This window comes from Rousettus aegyptiacus, unplaced genomic scaffold (genome assembly GCF_014176215.1).
Source record: "Rousettus aegyptiacus isolate mRouAeg1 unplaced genomic scaffold, mRouAeg1.p scaffold_m13_p_1, whole genome shotgun sequence".
Lineage (NCBI taxonomy): Eukaryota > Metazoa > Chordata > Mammalia > Chiroptera > Pteropodidae > Rousettus > Rousettus aegyptiacus.
The window spans coordinates 143,674,373-143,692,519 of NW_023416284.1; the positions used below are offsets into that span (position 1 = coordinate 143,674,373).

Genomic DNA, 18,147 nt, shown 5'->3' on the forward strand with positions numbered 1-18,147 from the left:
CTCAAACTCAGAAGAGTCTAAAACCTATTAGTAAAATTCAAGCCATATAGATACCAGAATGGAAGCTGTAGATAACAGAGGTGAGTACATAAAATGTAGTAAAAGAAGAAATAAGTTAAAATATTAAAAAAAGGTAAGGTTTTTTAAAAAAAATATTACTAGATATTCTGCAATGTTATTTGTGCTGTTATTTTTTTGTTTCATTGTGATATTCCACTAAAACTTTTTTCCTTCTTTAAATGACACATTATATATTGCTTTACATAATAACTAGTGAAAAAATTATGACTGTTCCATGAAGAGTGCTGTAGAATCAGATTATAGCTCATATCCTGAATTAGAGGTTGCAAAAGACATAATATGATACGGTCAGTCACTGTCAGACATAGTCCATGTTAAACTATTCTAACAGGCACATACTGTAAAAAACGTGTGATCCAAATATTTATTTTGGTCTAGAACACTTATGTTAACAGAAGTTTCAGTCATCTAAAGATTTAAATGGATACTATGTCCAAGACGCTGGTGAGATATAACGATGTATAAAGCTGGGAAATAGTGGTCTAACTGGATATTCAGGAAGAAAAGAAAATGTGTTTGGCAAACTTGTTTCAATCTCTTCTACCAAAATTAACAAGAGGTGCTGAGAAATTTCAGGCAATGAAGGCAGTGAAAATACGTGGTCTGTTTTATAACTGCTAGTTAGATGAGAACTGTGTCAATTCTTGCTAAAACAACAGAAAGATGAACTATTAGTCAAAAATTTCACCTAAATTTCTTTAAACGTAATGTTATGTTACTCATGTTACATTAGAGAAGTCTATACTTTGAAATTTTATGTTTTATAGATTGTAATGATCTATTTTTTTGTACACAAAATCAAAGTATCATAGTATTAACAGAATAGGAAATTATAAACCTATTTTCTCAGGAGTGGTTAGAGATACTTTTAAATTAAATTTAGTAATTTTTTTGACTGATTATCTCTGTAACCAATTATTTTAAAGTCAGGATTGGTGGCATAAACCTAATGCCCCACAGTCTTCTTGGCAAAAGGCTATGGTAGATGTTTATAGTGCATTTTTATAAATGTGGCTCTCTTACCCATTTTTCAAAATGTAGTTATTACATCTTAGCCTAAATTTTGCCTCTCTTGGCCATGGAAGTTAACTAGACATATCCACAAGTTCTACCCATCAGTTATAGCCTTAGGCCAAACAAAAGAGGTCACCTAACACACTTTTGGTCCCTTAGGTAGTTTACTCAGGTTCCATTATCTGACATCAAAGTCAAATTTATGAGAGAAAAACAGCAACAATGTAAATCCCAGTAGTTTGGAGGTGAATTAAAAAAGCTCCCAAGTCAGTACTTTCCTCAAATGTTAAATAATTCACTGTGACATTATAGATACAAGCCTCCAGCAAAAGTTACACTTGAACAATTAAGGAAGCAGGAGCCAAACAAATGACTTCAGGGATAGAGAAACAAATTAATGGTTTCTCATAGGACTATGCCAAATTACGTTTTCACATTAACAAGCGTGTATAACACCCAAGCATCACCAGTGACGTATTGCATCAAGTTTGATTATAGAAAATAGCTTGGAACCAGGATTATTCATTTCCTAAATGTAATTATGGATTCTATATACTTGGCTATTTATATTATTTGGAAAATTTTTATATTCATAATGTACTCTTTTGCAAAGTTCTTTTACAACTGGCTTACGACAACCATCTACCAAATGTGTTATGTTCCTTGAAGAATCAGAAAGTGATGCAGCTGTGTCTTAGAGGCTAGATAAGAAATTCGAAACACCAGGCACATCACAGTGCACTGTGTGCCTTTAGATAAGAACACCTGCACAGCAGAAAGGGTACACACTTTAGAGTAAAACCAGGGTTTTAATCCCAACTCTATCACTTCCTACCTAGAGGATTTTAGACAAGACTTAATCTCAGTATCAGTTCGTATTTCTGTAAAATGGAGATGATTCAGTTATGCCAACAAATATTTACTAAATATCTATTATGTGTCAAAGAGTGCTTTGCATGGGTTATTCTAAGATTAGAGATAATAAAACATAGCTGGTGTTCATTACAGGTACGTATGGTTACCCAATTGCAAGAGTAGATGACCCAATAAAATAGGGTCAAAAGCAGCAGACTGAAAACCAAGAGAGTTCCTAACAGGAAAGTGTTACATGGGATACAATGTGATGTGAGGTCCATTTGCTTTCCAGCGCTTAACAGGTTATTGGTATTTTCATTATGGATCTTTACATGTTTTCTTTAGCTATTTCAGTTAAACTCAATCAAGCACTTTCTACAAAATTTATAAGGTAAAGTTTTGAGCTCAAATTCAAACAGGTTGGGGGAAGGATGTAGATGCATTAAAGATTTGCCAAGTTGCTTTCAATTCAGAAGTTTTTCAAAGACATCCTTACAAGGAGCCCTTTTTTGTATATTAGTTTGATGGCTAGTCTAATCTACAAGTGGAATAAATTCTTTGAATCAGACTAGAAAATCAGAATGGAAACCAAAAAAACCATGAAATTTGGAAGGAAGAGAACTATAGTTAGAGCCTCAACTTTCCTCATTTGCCAGTCATGCTACTTTGAAAAAGTTTCAAGATTTCTGAATCTCTATTTTCTCAAGAGTAGAATGAGTTTCATAACAAATCATATCTTCAGAATTATTGTAAGGCTCAAATGAAATAATTGTCATAAAAATTACCAGTAACCTACAAAGTACGAAACAAATATAAATTATTTCAGAGTGAGTGGAAACTGAAAATGACCTTAAGATAAATCTTCTAGTGAAGATATTTGTATGGATAAATGGTAAAAGGTCTGCAAAAATTATCCTGGCTGGTCATTTGTAGCCATAAAGTAATAATTTTGCTTGCTTATTAATGAAGAAGGATAACTAGACTTCGTAATTGGTAAGTAATAGTCATCACTAAGTATTATAGAAGAAAAAACATTTATAGATAAGGCCATTAAGAATAAAAAAAAAATCTAAAATGTGGATTGATTTTTAAAATAAATCAATTATATATATTAACTATAAATCAAAGTGTCTAGAAATGCCTCTTTTTGTGAGGAAAATTTCCTAGTTGCCCATGTTTTTAGGGTAGTTTTAATTTTATGTGCCAAAGTCCACCTGCAGATTGTTATTTCTATGGAGGACTTAACACAGTGCCAAGTGTACTACTAAGATTAAATAAAGTTATTGCTGATATGTTGTAACTAAAAAATCTGCAGTGATTTTTTAAAACAAAAATGAAAAATTGAAGATTGTTTCATATGCAACAAAAATGACTAATACGTACTTATAAATTTATTTTTTAATCTACATGTATGAGGCGTAAAAATTTCTTACTCTAGTAACTTTAGTAAAACCCTATTCGCCATAAAAGTAAGCAAAATAAAAGATGGCACTGAAGTAGATTACTTCTGCTAAAATGGTAATTGCATTGTTATTTTACAACTAGCTATCATTTTGAGTAGGTCTAAAAATCAAAAATCCTGGACTAAGTGACATAGACCTCTACAGAGATGCCATGATACCGCGATGCGGGAGGAATGGTAGCGATGAATAGAAATTTTTAAACATGCAAGTGTTAACACAAATGTATGGATAAATTTACCAGAGTGATGCATAGAGCAGCTGACTCTCAGATTTGTTAAGAACAATAAAAATCCACATTTTTAAACCTTACGAAATATTTTAATCCATCTTTGAATCAGAGAATGACAAAGAACCAAACGGTGATTTCTACTGCCACTGCTCGGTAAAAGAAAACACAATTTAGAGAGCAATGTCAAAAGAGTAATTTCTTCTTACCATGAATAGATCCCACTGACCATGTCATAGTTCTGACACGAATCATTCACGCTGCTGGGCCCAGCTGCTTTAGAAATAAGTAGCACCACCAAGCCCCTCAACTGGAGGTTATTCCGGGTGTCTTGAACAAACCCCCTGCCAACAAATAAGGAAAGAAGAAGATTAATACACCATCATAAGGTCAGATCAAGTTAGCAAATTGCTGCAAATATGCCCATCTTTCCAAAATTGGACAAAGAAACTTGTTGAAAAGAAACAGGATTCAGGGAAGAAAGAGTTAATAGGAGGAAGCAATGAATTCAGAAAACAACTAGAGGAACCAAAGTTAGTTTTAAAAGTGACAGTCTCAAATTATGAGGCTTGATGATCTAGCTTCCTTCTCTTTCTTCCCACTGTCTATACCCTACACCTTGCAGTATTAACCATTTGCTCTGATAACAAGAGGAATCCATTGTTTTAAATTGCTTTTGGCAGCTGATAGCAGCTGAAAAACAAACCATATGGCTTCGATGAAGAGATTATTTGGTGATGGTGTTAAGCGGGAGTGATACAAAATGAATTCTGTCTTCACAAGCAGAGAAGAAGCTGAGAGAATAAAAGGTTTAAACTTAATTCAAATGACTTAAAAATGTATTTGAGAAGTAAAATGGAAATGAATATAGTGAGCAAATATCTTGCCTTTTCCTATTATTTATGCAAAGCATTATCTTTCTGGACAACAATAAGGCTTAAACTTAGAATGTCATATTTTTTGCTTATGAGGATTGAAATTTTATAATTTTTACAATAACTAAGGCCAGGAATACTTTCCAGGAACACATTGATTTTTTTTTTTAAAGATTGCAAATATTTGTCATATAAAAACTAAATGGCATCATTTAAAAAAGAAAGAAAATTGTGGGTAATATATTGTAATAAATATTTAGAACAATGTTCATGAGCACTAATCAAATAGATTATATTACAGAACACATAAATAATATACAAATATAATTCTTGAATGTGGTGAAAAACATTAAAATGTTGTATTATAATACTTCATTGAATTAATAAGACTTCTTTGGTGAGTTTTGAACAAAGAATCAATATAAGTTAATTAAGTTAACTAATCCAAAATTAATGAGTTAGTCCATTAGTTAAAAAAAAAAATCTTCACTTCTCATGCCTCTAACAGAAATTTTTAAAAGGGTCCCTTCTTACCCCTTCATTAGTTTCAAAATAAGAGAGATCTTTAAGCTCTCTACAAAGTAAAAGTTATAGCTCTTTCTCTAATTATATTTTCTTCTCAGTCTAGTAAGTGATCTTCAGCAAGTTATAAGGGTTAATGATTTTTAAAAAGAAGTTCTAACTTCCTAGGAAAGTCAGTTAAATTAGGTAATTAATGCTATTTTGCAGTAGAAACAAATAATCATCAGAAATGTCCAAAGTTTTTTATTATTATGTAACAACCTACTTAAATCCTATAGACCTGTGAACTGCAGGGAGGCTGGGAAGCATTTTATTTTAAAAGAAGAAAATGTAAAATGGGAGCTCTTTCTAAATTTTTTGCTTTAAACTACAAATTTTAACATAGGCTGTTAGATCTTTATTTATGTATTACCTTATTACCTAAGATGAATCTTTGTTTTTTTCATTCTTGTAACATAATTTTAAAGAGAAAATCCGAATAGGTTCTTAATTCTAGAAAGAGAAAAGAGGAAGGTGAGGCTGTGTGTGTGTGTGTGTGTGTGTGTGTGTGTGTGTGTGTGTGTGTGTGTTGGGGGTTGAGTTTGGTTAGGGATGAAGGATATGATGACACAGTAAGAAATCTAAGAGGATAACCTTGAGACAAGCCTGACCAAGTTCAGCTAATGAAACAGCCCTGGCAACGTTTCTGACAACACTTTCTTCAAACTTCTCAGAGATGAGATCTTTCAAAAGGGACACACATATATACTAATAACAACAACAACAACAGCAGCAGTGGCAGCAGCAAGAAACACTTATATAGTACTTTATATATGCCAGGAACTGTTCTAAGCATTTTACTACATATTAACTAAATTAATTCCAAACAACTCTAAGAGGAAGGTATCAAAATTATCCTGGTTTTACAGATGAAGAGAATGAGGCACACTGAGATCAAGCAACTTGCTCAAGGCAAGGCATCAGAGCTAGTAGGCATTAGAGCCTTAATAGAGCCAGGATTTGAAACCCAGCCAACTGGCTCTAAAGTCTACATACACTGTTAACTAGTATTCTCTACTGACTCTCCATCTGCTTTATCTCATGTACAAAACTTTCGCGAAGTCAAGCTAGAACAATGCTGCTTTAGAACCAGATTTGAAAATCCTAACACTCTCTAATTGTATGCCTCAGATTGTCACCTTTTCTATAAAATGAGATTAATAATGTCCACTTTCCATAGTCATCGTATGAAAGAGACAACATAGGTAAAGTATATAACACTGTGGAAGAACAAAGGTAGTTGATCAAGTGATCAGAAACTTACATTCTCTTTCCTTATTATTTTTTTGTCATCTATTTATTTCTAAACTCCTATTTTCTCTTTCATCTACTTTGTTTCTCCTTAGATGTCTCAAAGTCTTCCCTACTGTACCAGCATATGTAATTTCCTATAAATATTGTTCACTTGTCTACCTCCAAAAATAACAAAAGTTAAGGAATTCTTCATCTCCTCTCCCCCTCCTTAACATCATATATCATTAAAAAAACATGCCACTTTCAGAACGCATTAGTGAAAATGCCAGGAAAAGAAACTATATTGGACTAGTTAACAGAAATCAAGAGAGCAGTCAGAAAAGCACACCCTCTAACCATTAATTTTCACATAAGACAGTAGTTCACAACATGGAGAATAGATTAACAGCTTGAGTAAATTATATAACCATTTCCAAAACACTACTTCTTTAAATTCATTCCATTAACATCCTTTAAAAAAAGTACTAAGATAACCTGATAACATCCACAGTTCAAAAATTAACTCACAACCAAAAGAGAACAAGAAATTTTGCTTTGAGCATAAAAAACCCCAGGGTTCTAAATTTAGAGATACTATGTTTTATATACTCCAGGTCACACTTCACCTGGAATACTATGACTTATTCTCAGTGTCTCTTAAGGAGGCACTGACAAGCTAGAGCATATCCAAAAAATGATGAAATCATATATTGCCACATGCTTGTCTGAAAAAAAACGAACAATGGATGTGAGCTTGGAGAACAGTGAAGTTGGTGATCTCAAATTTACTCAGTCAAAAATATAGTGAATGCTTACTATGTGTCAGGCACAGTGCCAAACAGAGGATGACATGATGATGAGCCCTGGTGAGCTGCGGTCTCCTTTTATGTGAAAAATACACTCTGGATTAAAAATCATAATAAAATGTGGCATGAGCTACTTTAGGAGATGAACAAGGGCTGTGAGAGCACAGAGAAGGGGTAACTAACATACCTGGAAGTAAGGAGCTGTGAAAGAGACCTCCCTGAGACCTCTAAAGGATGAAGAAGAAATAGCCAGGGGAGCTGAAGCTGGTAGGGGACATAAAACAAAAAAGTGTTCCAAAGAAGACACAGCCTTTGTAAAGGTTTGCAGGAGAAGGAGGAGGACACAGCTATTTCCAGAATTAATACAACAGGAACACAGTATGTGAATGGAAGAGGTGGAAGAAGTAAAGCTAAAGGAGTCCGCAATGGTTGTCTATTAATTTGAAAAGGTCCATATGGATAGCTGACAGACCCAGTGGGTATCACTTTAGAGACCGACACTCATGGATAGAGAAAATAGCAGGCTAATTTTGGCTCAACATGAAGAAACTAAAAAACAGAGTAGCCTCTGTTGATGCTGAGTCCCTTGTTAATAGAGATGTTCAAGAAGCTTCAGAGCCTCTGACAACACATTAGAGAGAGCCTAGACTATTTGATATCAGAGTTTTTTTTTATGACTCTATCATTTGTTATGATCTCACTTGACTACATTTAATTATCTAATATTCTATTATATATAATAGGTATAAAAATTGGAATGATCCTTTATTGTCACCCAAATGTCATAAGTAAAGCAATATTTAGTATCTTGTAATATTTATCACCAAAGTTCTACGGAACTGTTTTTTAACAAAAATATAAACAAAAATTTATCACTCATTCATTCATTCATTCATTCAACTAATAAAGACCGCACGCCTATACATCAGGCACTGTGGTAGGTACAAATGCAATGGTGAGCAAAACTAGGCACAAAGCTTGTGGAGCTTACAATCTAGGGGAAGAGACCGGTAATAATGAAAGAATCACAAATAAAAATAAAATTATAGTGGCAATAAATGTCACAAAGAAAAAGAGAGATGCTGTGAGAGTTTATAATTAGGAAACTAACCTAGCCAGAAAAGTCAGAGGTTTCCTTAGGAAGTGATAGACATAAAAGAGGGATGTGGGGAGGGAACAGGTAAGGAGAGGGTATCCGCAGCACAAGAACGAGCATATGCAAGGCTGAGAGCACTGTACAAAATGAGGCTAGAAGCAGACAGAGATAGGATCGCAAAGGTCAAACGGGCCATGATAAGAGGTTAACTCTTTATCCAAAGAACAATGAGAAATCACTGCAATATTTTAATAAGCAGCTAGTGACATAATCAGATATTTAAAAAAAATAAACCAAAAAAGAAAAAATATCCTCTATTGTCAGTGGAAAAACAACTTGGGTGGAAGGGGGAGGAGGAAAACAAGTGGGTATGAGGAGACCAGTTAGGAGGCTGTTGCAGTAATCAGTGAGAAATATGGGGTAGCTCAGCAGACAAAGTAGAGATGAACTAATCTAAAATAATATTTCAATTCAATTTGAATAGTTGTTGGATACTATGTGGTCCTGAAAAACTAGCTCAATCACTAATTTTAAATAATATCATCCTGAAAAATCTGTAAATTGCATTTTAGAGAGAAAACACTTGGCTCCTCTAAATTCTCCTCTAGATCTACAATAGATGAACAGTAAACATAAATATTCTAACAGCTATACAATTTCATGGAAATAAGGATTGAATGAATAGGTGAAACTTTGTGCGATCCAGTTTTTTATACTCTTCTCACATTACAGTTTCTATGGCTAACTGCAGTTCTCACTATATCATCATATCTTCCCAGAACTATTAGTTAATTTATTTTCCTTAACTTAATCCAAAAATATTTCAAATCATCAAATCACAGCTGTAGTATATTTCCATATATCCTCTCACATTCTAGTTCTTAAACGTATGTATTAAGCATAAGAGGTATACAAAGAAATAAGAGCTCTAATGAAAGAGCTATAATAATAGGTTCGAAAAATGGTTAAATTGATGAAAACAGGGAAAGATAGTAGAATAACAAAAGGCTATCAGTACACACAGGACAAAAGTCAATTGCTTCTTGTTAAAGGTGCCCCTCACAGTAGAGGTGGCATTCAGACTGAGTCTTACAAGATGGTCGAATTTCCCTGAACAAGGAATGGAGGTAGGAGCGAGGTGGGGTTATTGGAATGGAAAGAACGGTATCTTAGGAGAAAGACAGGCTGTGCAGTGATAAGAAAGTAGAAGAACAGGGAGCAGGTTCAGGAGCTGTGGGGTTATCTATTTGGACAATGTGTAAAGGTGAATGAGCCCAGAAAAACAAACCCAGAGAGTGAAGGGCCTTAAAAGTCAAGTTTATAATTAGGACTTTATTCTGCAGGCAATCTGAAGGCACGGATGGTTTGTCAGCAAGGGAGTCATGTGATTAGAGCTAAAGACTAAAAGTTACTCTGGGCCCAATACTGTTACTCTGACAGTGATGTGTTGGGTACTGTGAAAAAGAGAAGGAAGATGCATTAGGAAGAATTTCTTTCAATAGTCCAGGTGGCAGATAATGAGAGCCTAAATTAGGGTAGTGGCAGCAGGGATGGAAAAGAAAAGCTGAATGATGGCAATAGCACAGAGGCAGAACAGGACAGTCTGGCCAATTGACTGCATGAGATAGACACCAAGAAGGCATCAGGAAGCAAAGGAAAGGTAAAGGCTGAATTTAAGATTCAAACATGTTTCCTGGAGGTGATGATGCTAGCATTAGCAAGGATTGGAAAGAAGAAGGAGAGTTAATGGGAAATTAATGAGTTCAGTTTTGGACATGTTAGCTTTGAATGCAAGAAGGACTTCCAGATGGAGATGCCCAGCAGGTACCTGGAAATGGCTGTGGGAATAGATTTGGGAAGCATCTTCATTAGAGGTGATGGCTGAAACAGTAGGAATTGATGGATGAGTTTTTGAGGAAAGATAAAAGAGAAAAGAAGGAAAGGAAAGAGAAAAGAAATCTTGGAGAATTCCTGTACTTAGGGGACTGAGGAAGAATGAGTAACTATGAAGGAATACAGTATGATCGCAGCAAATAAAAGGGGTCTCCACAGACACCCAGAAAGAAGTATGACCATACATGCACAATGGAGGCAGAGAACTTTAACAGTGCAGTGTACAGAAACTAGCGCCAGTAGTTGCCCCTTCCATAAGCTTTTGTGGTCCTTATTATAAACCTCGAGTCTGGCACCTAAAACAGTGAATAAGAAGAAATGTAACAACAATACAGACAACAACTACAACATACTACAGTGCCAGGCCTGTGCTTTATTTCTCACAAAACCCATGCAAGGGAATTGGTAAATTTCTTTATAGATAAAGAAAATTAGTGAGAAGGCTTAGAAAAGTTAGTTACTAGTCATACTAGTCAAGTAGTAATGGAAGTGCCAAGATTTAGATATAATTTGAACTCCAAAGCCCACGCTAACTATGCTTTCAGCTTTTCTATTTATTTGTTCACAGGTATTCACTCATAAGTCTGTGAGAACCTTAAGGGCACTGAAGCTGAATCATCTTTGGATGCCCGGTACCCAACAGAGTAACGGATATAGAATAGATCTACCAAAAAAATAATAGGCAAGAGAATAAATAGCTTCGAGATGCACAGCAGCACTCTTCATCTTATACATCTCGCCCAAACAAACCTATTACACACCATTCCCAACTTTCCTTATCTCTCCTGTTGTCCATTTGCTACATTTGAGCATCCAGCTCTGAAGTCTTGAGTCCCTTTTTCTAAATTACAGTGAATTCTTTAAAAGTGACAGCCATGCAGGAGAAAAGCTCCAACGGGTTCTAAAAAGTATGCTGAGATTTATTTTAATGCTATGTCGAAAAGTTATTGTATAGATTAAAGGACCTACTCCATAAGTTTCAAATAGAGAAAACTCAATAATTGGAGTGTTTATGTGTTTCATTTCTTCATTTCTGATTAATCCACTGCTGTATCAGTGCTCATGAGAGAAGGCTGCCCTCACTTTGAGCAGAAAGCAGGGGCAGTTCCAGATGGAGAGTTGAGGTAAGATGGCAGAAGTGGGGCATGAGAAGAAACTTTTGAGATTTATGCTCAAGAGTTCAGAATTCTAACTTATGCCAGTGACCTAAACCACAATATTTTGGTAAATTTATAATCAAATATTAAGGAAGCAATTTACCACTTTCAGGGGATCCACACTCTCCTCTAATCAGTTAAAACACCTCAAATTAAACTGAATGAGAATGAATAAGCACTGTCCAGACTCTCTCGAGGGGAAGAACCCCCTCCAATAACAACACCCCTAAAAGAATGGTGTTTCACTCTTTCATTGCCCCACTTTTAATATATCCAATTCCAATAAATCGATCCAGAAAATGTAAACATAAAAGATGAATGTCAAATCAAACATACATGAGGTGGGGTTGATAATTTAAGATTCCTAATAATGCCTGTTACTGTAATCCCAAATTAAAATTTTTAAAAATTTAGATACAGATAACTGAAACAAAATATTTGGCTACAATGTGCTCAGTTTTTCTCAAAGAACCATAGGAATATTCTGACCTTTTCTTTTTTTTAACGTTGACTGCAATCTGCTAAACTGTGACCCACTAATGAATTGCAACCTGCAGTTTTTGAAAAACAATGTTTTAAGTCATGTGATACATTAAGTATGTGATAAATTAAGTCAAAAGAACTGGAAGTATAATGTAAAATTAATTATATAGGAATAGAATTATCACTATTTAAAAATAGAAAATCTGTCCATACACAAATTTAAATATTACAATGAAGCATTAAATTGGTTTAATAACATGGGAAAATATTTAAAATGTTAAATGAGAGGACAGAAGAATATAAAACTATATTTAATACCATATTATCTCAATTATATTTCAATACATGTGTATGTATACGTGTATATAAACAAGGCCAAAGACGAAAATTAGAAATAAATACAACAAAACACTAACATTTTAAATCTGGGTTTCATTACATAGATGCTAAATATACAAAGTGTTCTTGTATTTTTCTGTGTGTTTAAAATACTTTGTTTAAAAAATGAAAAGAAGCAAGATAGGAAGAAAATACTCCCAAATGGTAACAAGTGTTAATCAACAGAATTTTAGGTTAAGGTAATTTATTTTCTAAACTGTATAAGAACACAGATCTCTTCATAAGTCTGCAGAAAAAAATACTGTATTATAAAAATAATAGAATTTTAAGAAGGCAGACGACTTACTATATTATAGTTATGTTTCTCACTTAAAGAAAAAATTTAACCCACACTTAATGAACCCGAGTTTTATGTTGGGTGCCTTTTGGGTTCTCATGTTACACCTTTAATTCTATAAGATTTAGATACAAGGCCAAAGTTTAAATGGTATCAAAAAAGTGATGTTAAGAATATATATATATAATTAGCAATTCAATGACAGTGATATTATTCAGTTGTAAAAGACAAAAATTAACACTCATGGAAATTGTTTTAAAGCACTCTAATTTGAGGGAGACTAAAAATAGTCTGCATGTCACAGATTTTTATATAAAATTAGCAGAAGAACTGGAGGTTAATATCCATTGACAAAATGACCTAAATTGAATTATTCCTGACACATCTATCCTGAGACTAAACTACCCTAGACTTGAAACAACTTTAGGGCCTGAGGTGACCAGCCTTTAGAATCTCCGAGCTGTGGCTGCCATTGACATGGCTCGAGGGCCACATGCACATCCCACCTGAATTAAATCCCTGAGGGACAGCAGGCCGAGGAAATGCCTGCCCCAAGCCCTCCCAAAGCTGCAATTAGGTTTGATGGGCATGTAGCAGAAGGCAGGCGATGGAAAAAAAAGAAGGAAGAGTAGAGAAAGTAGAATGGGGGTAGGGCATAGGGGTTGTTAAACAAGAGGAAATCAAGCAGGAGCTTTTCAGCAATGGTTTACTAGACACAGCAGTTTAATGAAATATGCTTAAAATTTAAAAAGAAGTATAAAATAATGTCATAATTGATTGAGTCTGCAGCAGGATGTCGGCTGGCCACCTTAGAATTGAACATACCACCAGAAAACAAAACAAAACCACAAAGATTTACCCACTTGAATGGTAACTGAAGTTTTATTTTAAAATACTAAAGTAGTAAAATAGAGCCATTTTAAAAAGTAATATTTTGGTCATACTGAAAACTGTTAAAACGCTCTCACAGAATAATTTTTACATACAGACCCCTTTTGTTCACATTAATAAAAAATCAATTTAGTGTTGAAGCAAAGGGGTAGAAAATTTGAGTGCTGGAATACAGGCGTCATTACATGACACAGACACACGAGACTCACACCACCACTCAAGCAGGGACACTGGCTGAGAACTAAAGTGCTGTGAATTACACCTCCCACTACCACAGTCCTTCTGTGCAGAGACAAATCAACCAGACTTGAATGAGTGCTCCCTTACTGCTCAGTGCTTTTCACAACTTGCAGTTACAATTCGAATAGACAACCACTAAATTCAAGAGAACTGCTCTCAGATTAATCTTCTATAATTCTATGGTTTTACTTGGCTAGTGCTTGAGCACATTTTTATCAAAAACAATGTCTCCATGTAGTAATAAATATTTATTATTTCACGTATCAGTCCTATTAGCTAATGAAGGTGGTTCAATTGTGCAAAAATTTAAAGTATTTGGATCAGAACAAGTTGGAAAAGACAAAAAGGTAGAAGATGGTTCAATTAGCTTTTACATAACATATTATTAAGAGGCTAAAACCAAATGTAAAAGACACAATGCAGATGGAAAATATAATGAAATATATTTAGGAAAGTTAGGAAAATATAATGAAATACTTTGTAGACAAACAGATATTACTTCAAGGGCAAACTGGAATGGGGGAACAGCAAAGTGAAATACAGCATGGATTTTAGCAGGAGAAATGAGTTTAAAAAAAAAGAAAAATGATCAAAACCTAAAACTACGTTATTGCAAAATGATGGTTCAGAAATCAAAATTTTTAAGAAAAATCTCATTTATTTTTCCAAAATCAACACTGAGATCAGGGTACACAAGACTAACGCAGAGGGGAATTAGAAGTGACAGGTAGCGGAATACAAACTGCTTGTGTTACTCTTCCACAGAAAGAACTTCAACCAGAGAAAAGATCCCATGATTCTAAGTTCAAATCTGCCAGCTCTCATATTCACAAATAACGCTACCCAAATAACATAAAGACCTTATTGGTATTTTAAATAGCCATTAACAGAGGTAGTAAAGGGAAAAGATTACTATGATAGTGACTTCTCTCAAATTATGTGTGTCAATGGAAAAACATGATTCGATTTTTTAAAAGTTTCATTTCCATGGTATTAATAGGATGGCACCAACTGAATGAAGAGAGAGACACTTGGAATAAATTACACACAGGCTATGCTAGGCAATTTAATCTTCAGAGAACAATAGTACTTGTTCTACTCTAGCAAGTCAAAAGGGACTGGGAAAAAATTTCTCATTTACCAATTGCCAGCAAGCTACCTGGAGGCTGACTGTCTCGTCCAATCGTCCACCCTGGTATATCCCCAAGCCTTCATGGGTGCCAGCTCATCTAACCTGACAATCATACTGTGGGGTGGTAGTTTTCCTTATTTTATTAATGAGTATACTGAGGATCGCAGGGACAGTTTATTTTCTCCATATCAATGATTATCACTTATATACTACATATTTGCATTCGTTTATTTTGGTTATTATTTATCTTCCTGGACTGGAATGTGAGCATGTTACAGCATATTCACTTGTCCACAGTTGTATCTCCAGTACTTAGAATAGTGTCTGGCACACACAAATATTCAAAAAACACTTGCTAAATGAAATAAAAAGGTAACCTGCCCCAAATTATATAGCCAATAAATGGAGTTCAATTCAGCGTTTGCCTCCAAAGCCCACCTAGATAATTCATCCAACCTAGATAATGATCACAGTAGCATTACAACACAAAGAATAAAAAGGAATGATTGCATAGAATCAGGGCTTAGAAAGTACCTTGTAGGTAAGAGGTGTAAACAAAATTTTAAAGTTCACTTCTCCCAAGCACCTCGGGGACTTCTGGTATACTGCGAGCTGCACAAGCAGTTGGCTGCAGCCATCCCCTTACAGGCAATTCCAGCAAGACTCCCTGGCAGCACAGAACCAGAGGATTTGTGGTCCATTAAACACAGGGCCATGGGAAGTCTTGAATAGCCTATTCACACAGGGGCTGAGAAAAATCTGCATTGCAGTGAAAGTGCGGTCCAGGTCAAAAACCACAACTGAAAAACAACAACAAAAACCTTCAGACTGCAGGAGTAGCCAGGATCTACCTGACAGCCAAGGAGTCTTACACTGCAATGAGGATCTTTATAGGCCAAGCTTGTGGAGTACGGCCCTGTGCCCTTCTGGTGGTCTGTGACGGTGGAGCCTCTAAGATAATTTACAAAATATATAGGGAAGTTCACTTTTAGGGAAGGAGGAGATCACATTTTTCATCATTCTTTACTGAAAACTTCGTGTCCTTTCCCTGAAATTGGGCAGAATGTGAATTTTTCCATGGAAATAGCTGATTGAAGGTCTACTGAATTGAAAAATAATTTATTTATATCCTATGTATTTATTTCTTGGAACACATTAAAATGAGGCAAGAAATTTATGTTTGGAAACTCTTTGTTTCCATCCTAATAGCTGTATTTTGTCCTAATTCATACCAAAATAATTCACTTCTTAAAGGTAAAAGAGAGTAAAGGATAGTACTATAGCTATAAAGTGCTGGGAAGTGCTGAAGATGCTGCAGCCATTAGGCATTGCTTCATGAGAATGCCATTTCTCCCTCACAGTTTTCCTTCTTGAAAAGTTTTGCGGCATGGGCTGAAAATTATAGCTTTCATTTCATTAAAAATAAGAAAAGTAATAATGAGAGACATAGATTCTCCTCTCTCCCCAAATAAGGCAATTTATGGATATTTATTTACCTACCCTTTTGACTGACTCTTTTTGGGGAAAGAGGATGGTCAATGAGAGTGGGAGGGTAGGGAGCAAGCTACTATTTTTATAGTACATACTGTGGGCTATGCATTTTATATGTGCTAAATAACTCTATGAAGTAGGTACTATAGTTATCTCCATTTCACAGATGAGAAAGTTGAAGCTAACAGATAACTTACTTTCTTGTCCAAAAGTAAGTAGGTAAGTCAGAATTCAGAACCAGGACTGTTTTATTCCAAAGCTGCTACCATAAAGAATGTGTTGTTGTTGTTGCTATTCTTGAAGTTCTTTGGTTCCCAGGTACCAATAATGTGGAGGCAAGGATATAACTCCAATGTGAAAAGGCAGATGGAACTTAAAAGCAAAACAAACAAACTAGGTTTTGTTTCTTGTTGGTACCAGGCTAAAGAGCCTTTAAACAATCACTGGATTATCAAGCCAAAATAAAAGCTACTGTTAGTAGTGTTTAAACTCTACAACAACCCAAATAAAAAAATTAATGTCTAACATTTATTTCAATGTGTTGACCTGTAGCACAATGTTTACTTTCTATTTCTAAAATGAAATGTTTCCATCAGTACAAAGGTTACTATATCACAACAAACAAAGAATAAATAGTCCAAGGTTCTAAACATTGCTTATTAAGACACTACAGACTCAATCTGGGCCACGTTATTCCAGAAAAGTAAAAGTAATAAACTCAATGACAACTAATATCTATTGCATGCACTACTCTTAACACTTTATATGTTATTTACTCACTTAAACCTCGCACGAGGTTGTAAGATACCATTTTTTATCCTAATTTTACAGAAGGAAAACTGAGTAACAAAGAAGTTAAGTAATAAGAGAGAGAGCCATAATAAATGGTAGGGCCATGAATCTCACCCAGGCACGGGGACTCAAGAGCATATTATTAAAAAGTGCTCCATTACATATATCAGCACTGGTGATCTTTACAATATATTCTGGTCCCCATTCAATCTAGTCTCAAAATGTAATATAACTAGTGTGCAGGCTATTGCCTACATAAAACAGTTATTAAAAATTATAGTTAAAATGCACAATTATTTAAGTATATCTAAAAGGTCGAATATTTTCACTCTTTCCAAAAAAGCTATTATTCTCTACATCTACATTCTTCCAAAATGTTGTTTAGTTAACTATAGTGAGATCCAGTAATTTCCTACCAAATAGCATTAACAGAGCTGTGTATTGATATACATTTCTGAAATAATCTTTCAGATGATAGAAAAACATTTTCATATATTTGTGAGATTTTAGGGGAATGGGCTAATAAGCTAAGACGTTGCGGTAAAGAAACTTTGGTAAAGAAACTCATGAATCAAAAAAACCTGATTAACTTTATCAATTCTGAGGTCTGCTGAGTCCCATTTCACAATATCACAATTTTAAAAGATTGCCAAGAAACGTATTTTGTATTAAAGCAAACTTTCATAAGAAAATATAGCAAAACAGTCATGTTTTTTAAAAAAATCAGAAAGCTGACCATAACTATTAAGTTAGTATTGTTATTATAAGTTTATCTTTAAAAGATTCTTTCATTTTTATAAGAATTGATCATCTTCTATGTTTTCTATTTCACAGAAAAGATTCACACTGACTTAACTACATTAAATATTCCTATACAAGTCAATAATAGGGAAAATAAACAAACGATAACCTTAGTTTGGCATTTATAGTTGACTACATTGTAATAATAAAGAAACTCAGTAGACGATTCTAAAATTGTTATTAAAAATTTTCTTATGAATATGTAATTTAGTGCAACTTACATTAATTATCTCCCTTTGTTTCATTATGCTGTAAAACAGTTTTTAAAATCCTGGATAAAGAGCACTATCATAATACATAATAAAGAAGGTTCTGCTTATGTTATCAGACCAATAACTGACAAAACTGGAGAATACCTGGTATGAAAAATGATAGTGGAAA

At 34.4% G+C, this 18,147-nt stretch overlaps 1 protein-coding gene across 4 annotated transcripts in view; it reads right to left on the reverse strand.

Moving 5' to 3' along the window:
- The window catches only part of PDSS2 (decaprenyl diphosphate synthase subunit 2), a 212,975-nt gene that overhangs the window by 123,333 nt on the left and 71,495 nt on the right, over positions 1 to 18,147 (reverse strand). For all 4 annotated transcript variants that reach the window (XR_001598218.2, XR_001598219.2, XM_016155738.2 and 1 more), the window contains exon 2: positions 3,849 to 3,983. Coding sequence is in view for 2 of the 4 variants with exons in the window: in XM_016155738.2 (XP_016011224.1) it covers positions 3,849 to 3,983 (135 nt within the window). In the remaining 2 variants the exon portion in view is untranslated. The remainder of the gene's footprint in view (positions 1 to 3,848; positions 3,984 to 18,147) is intronic.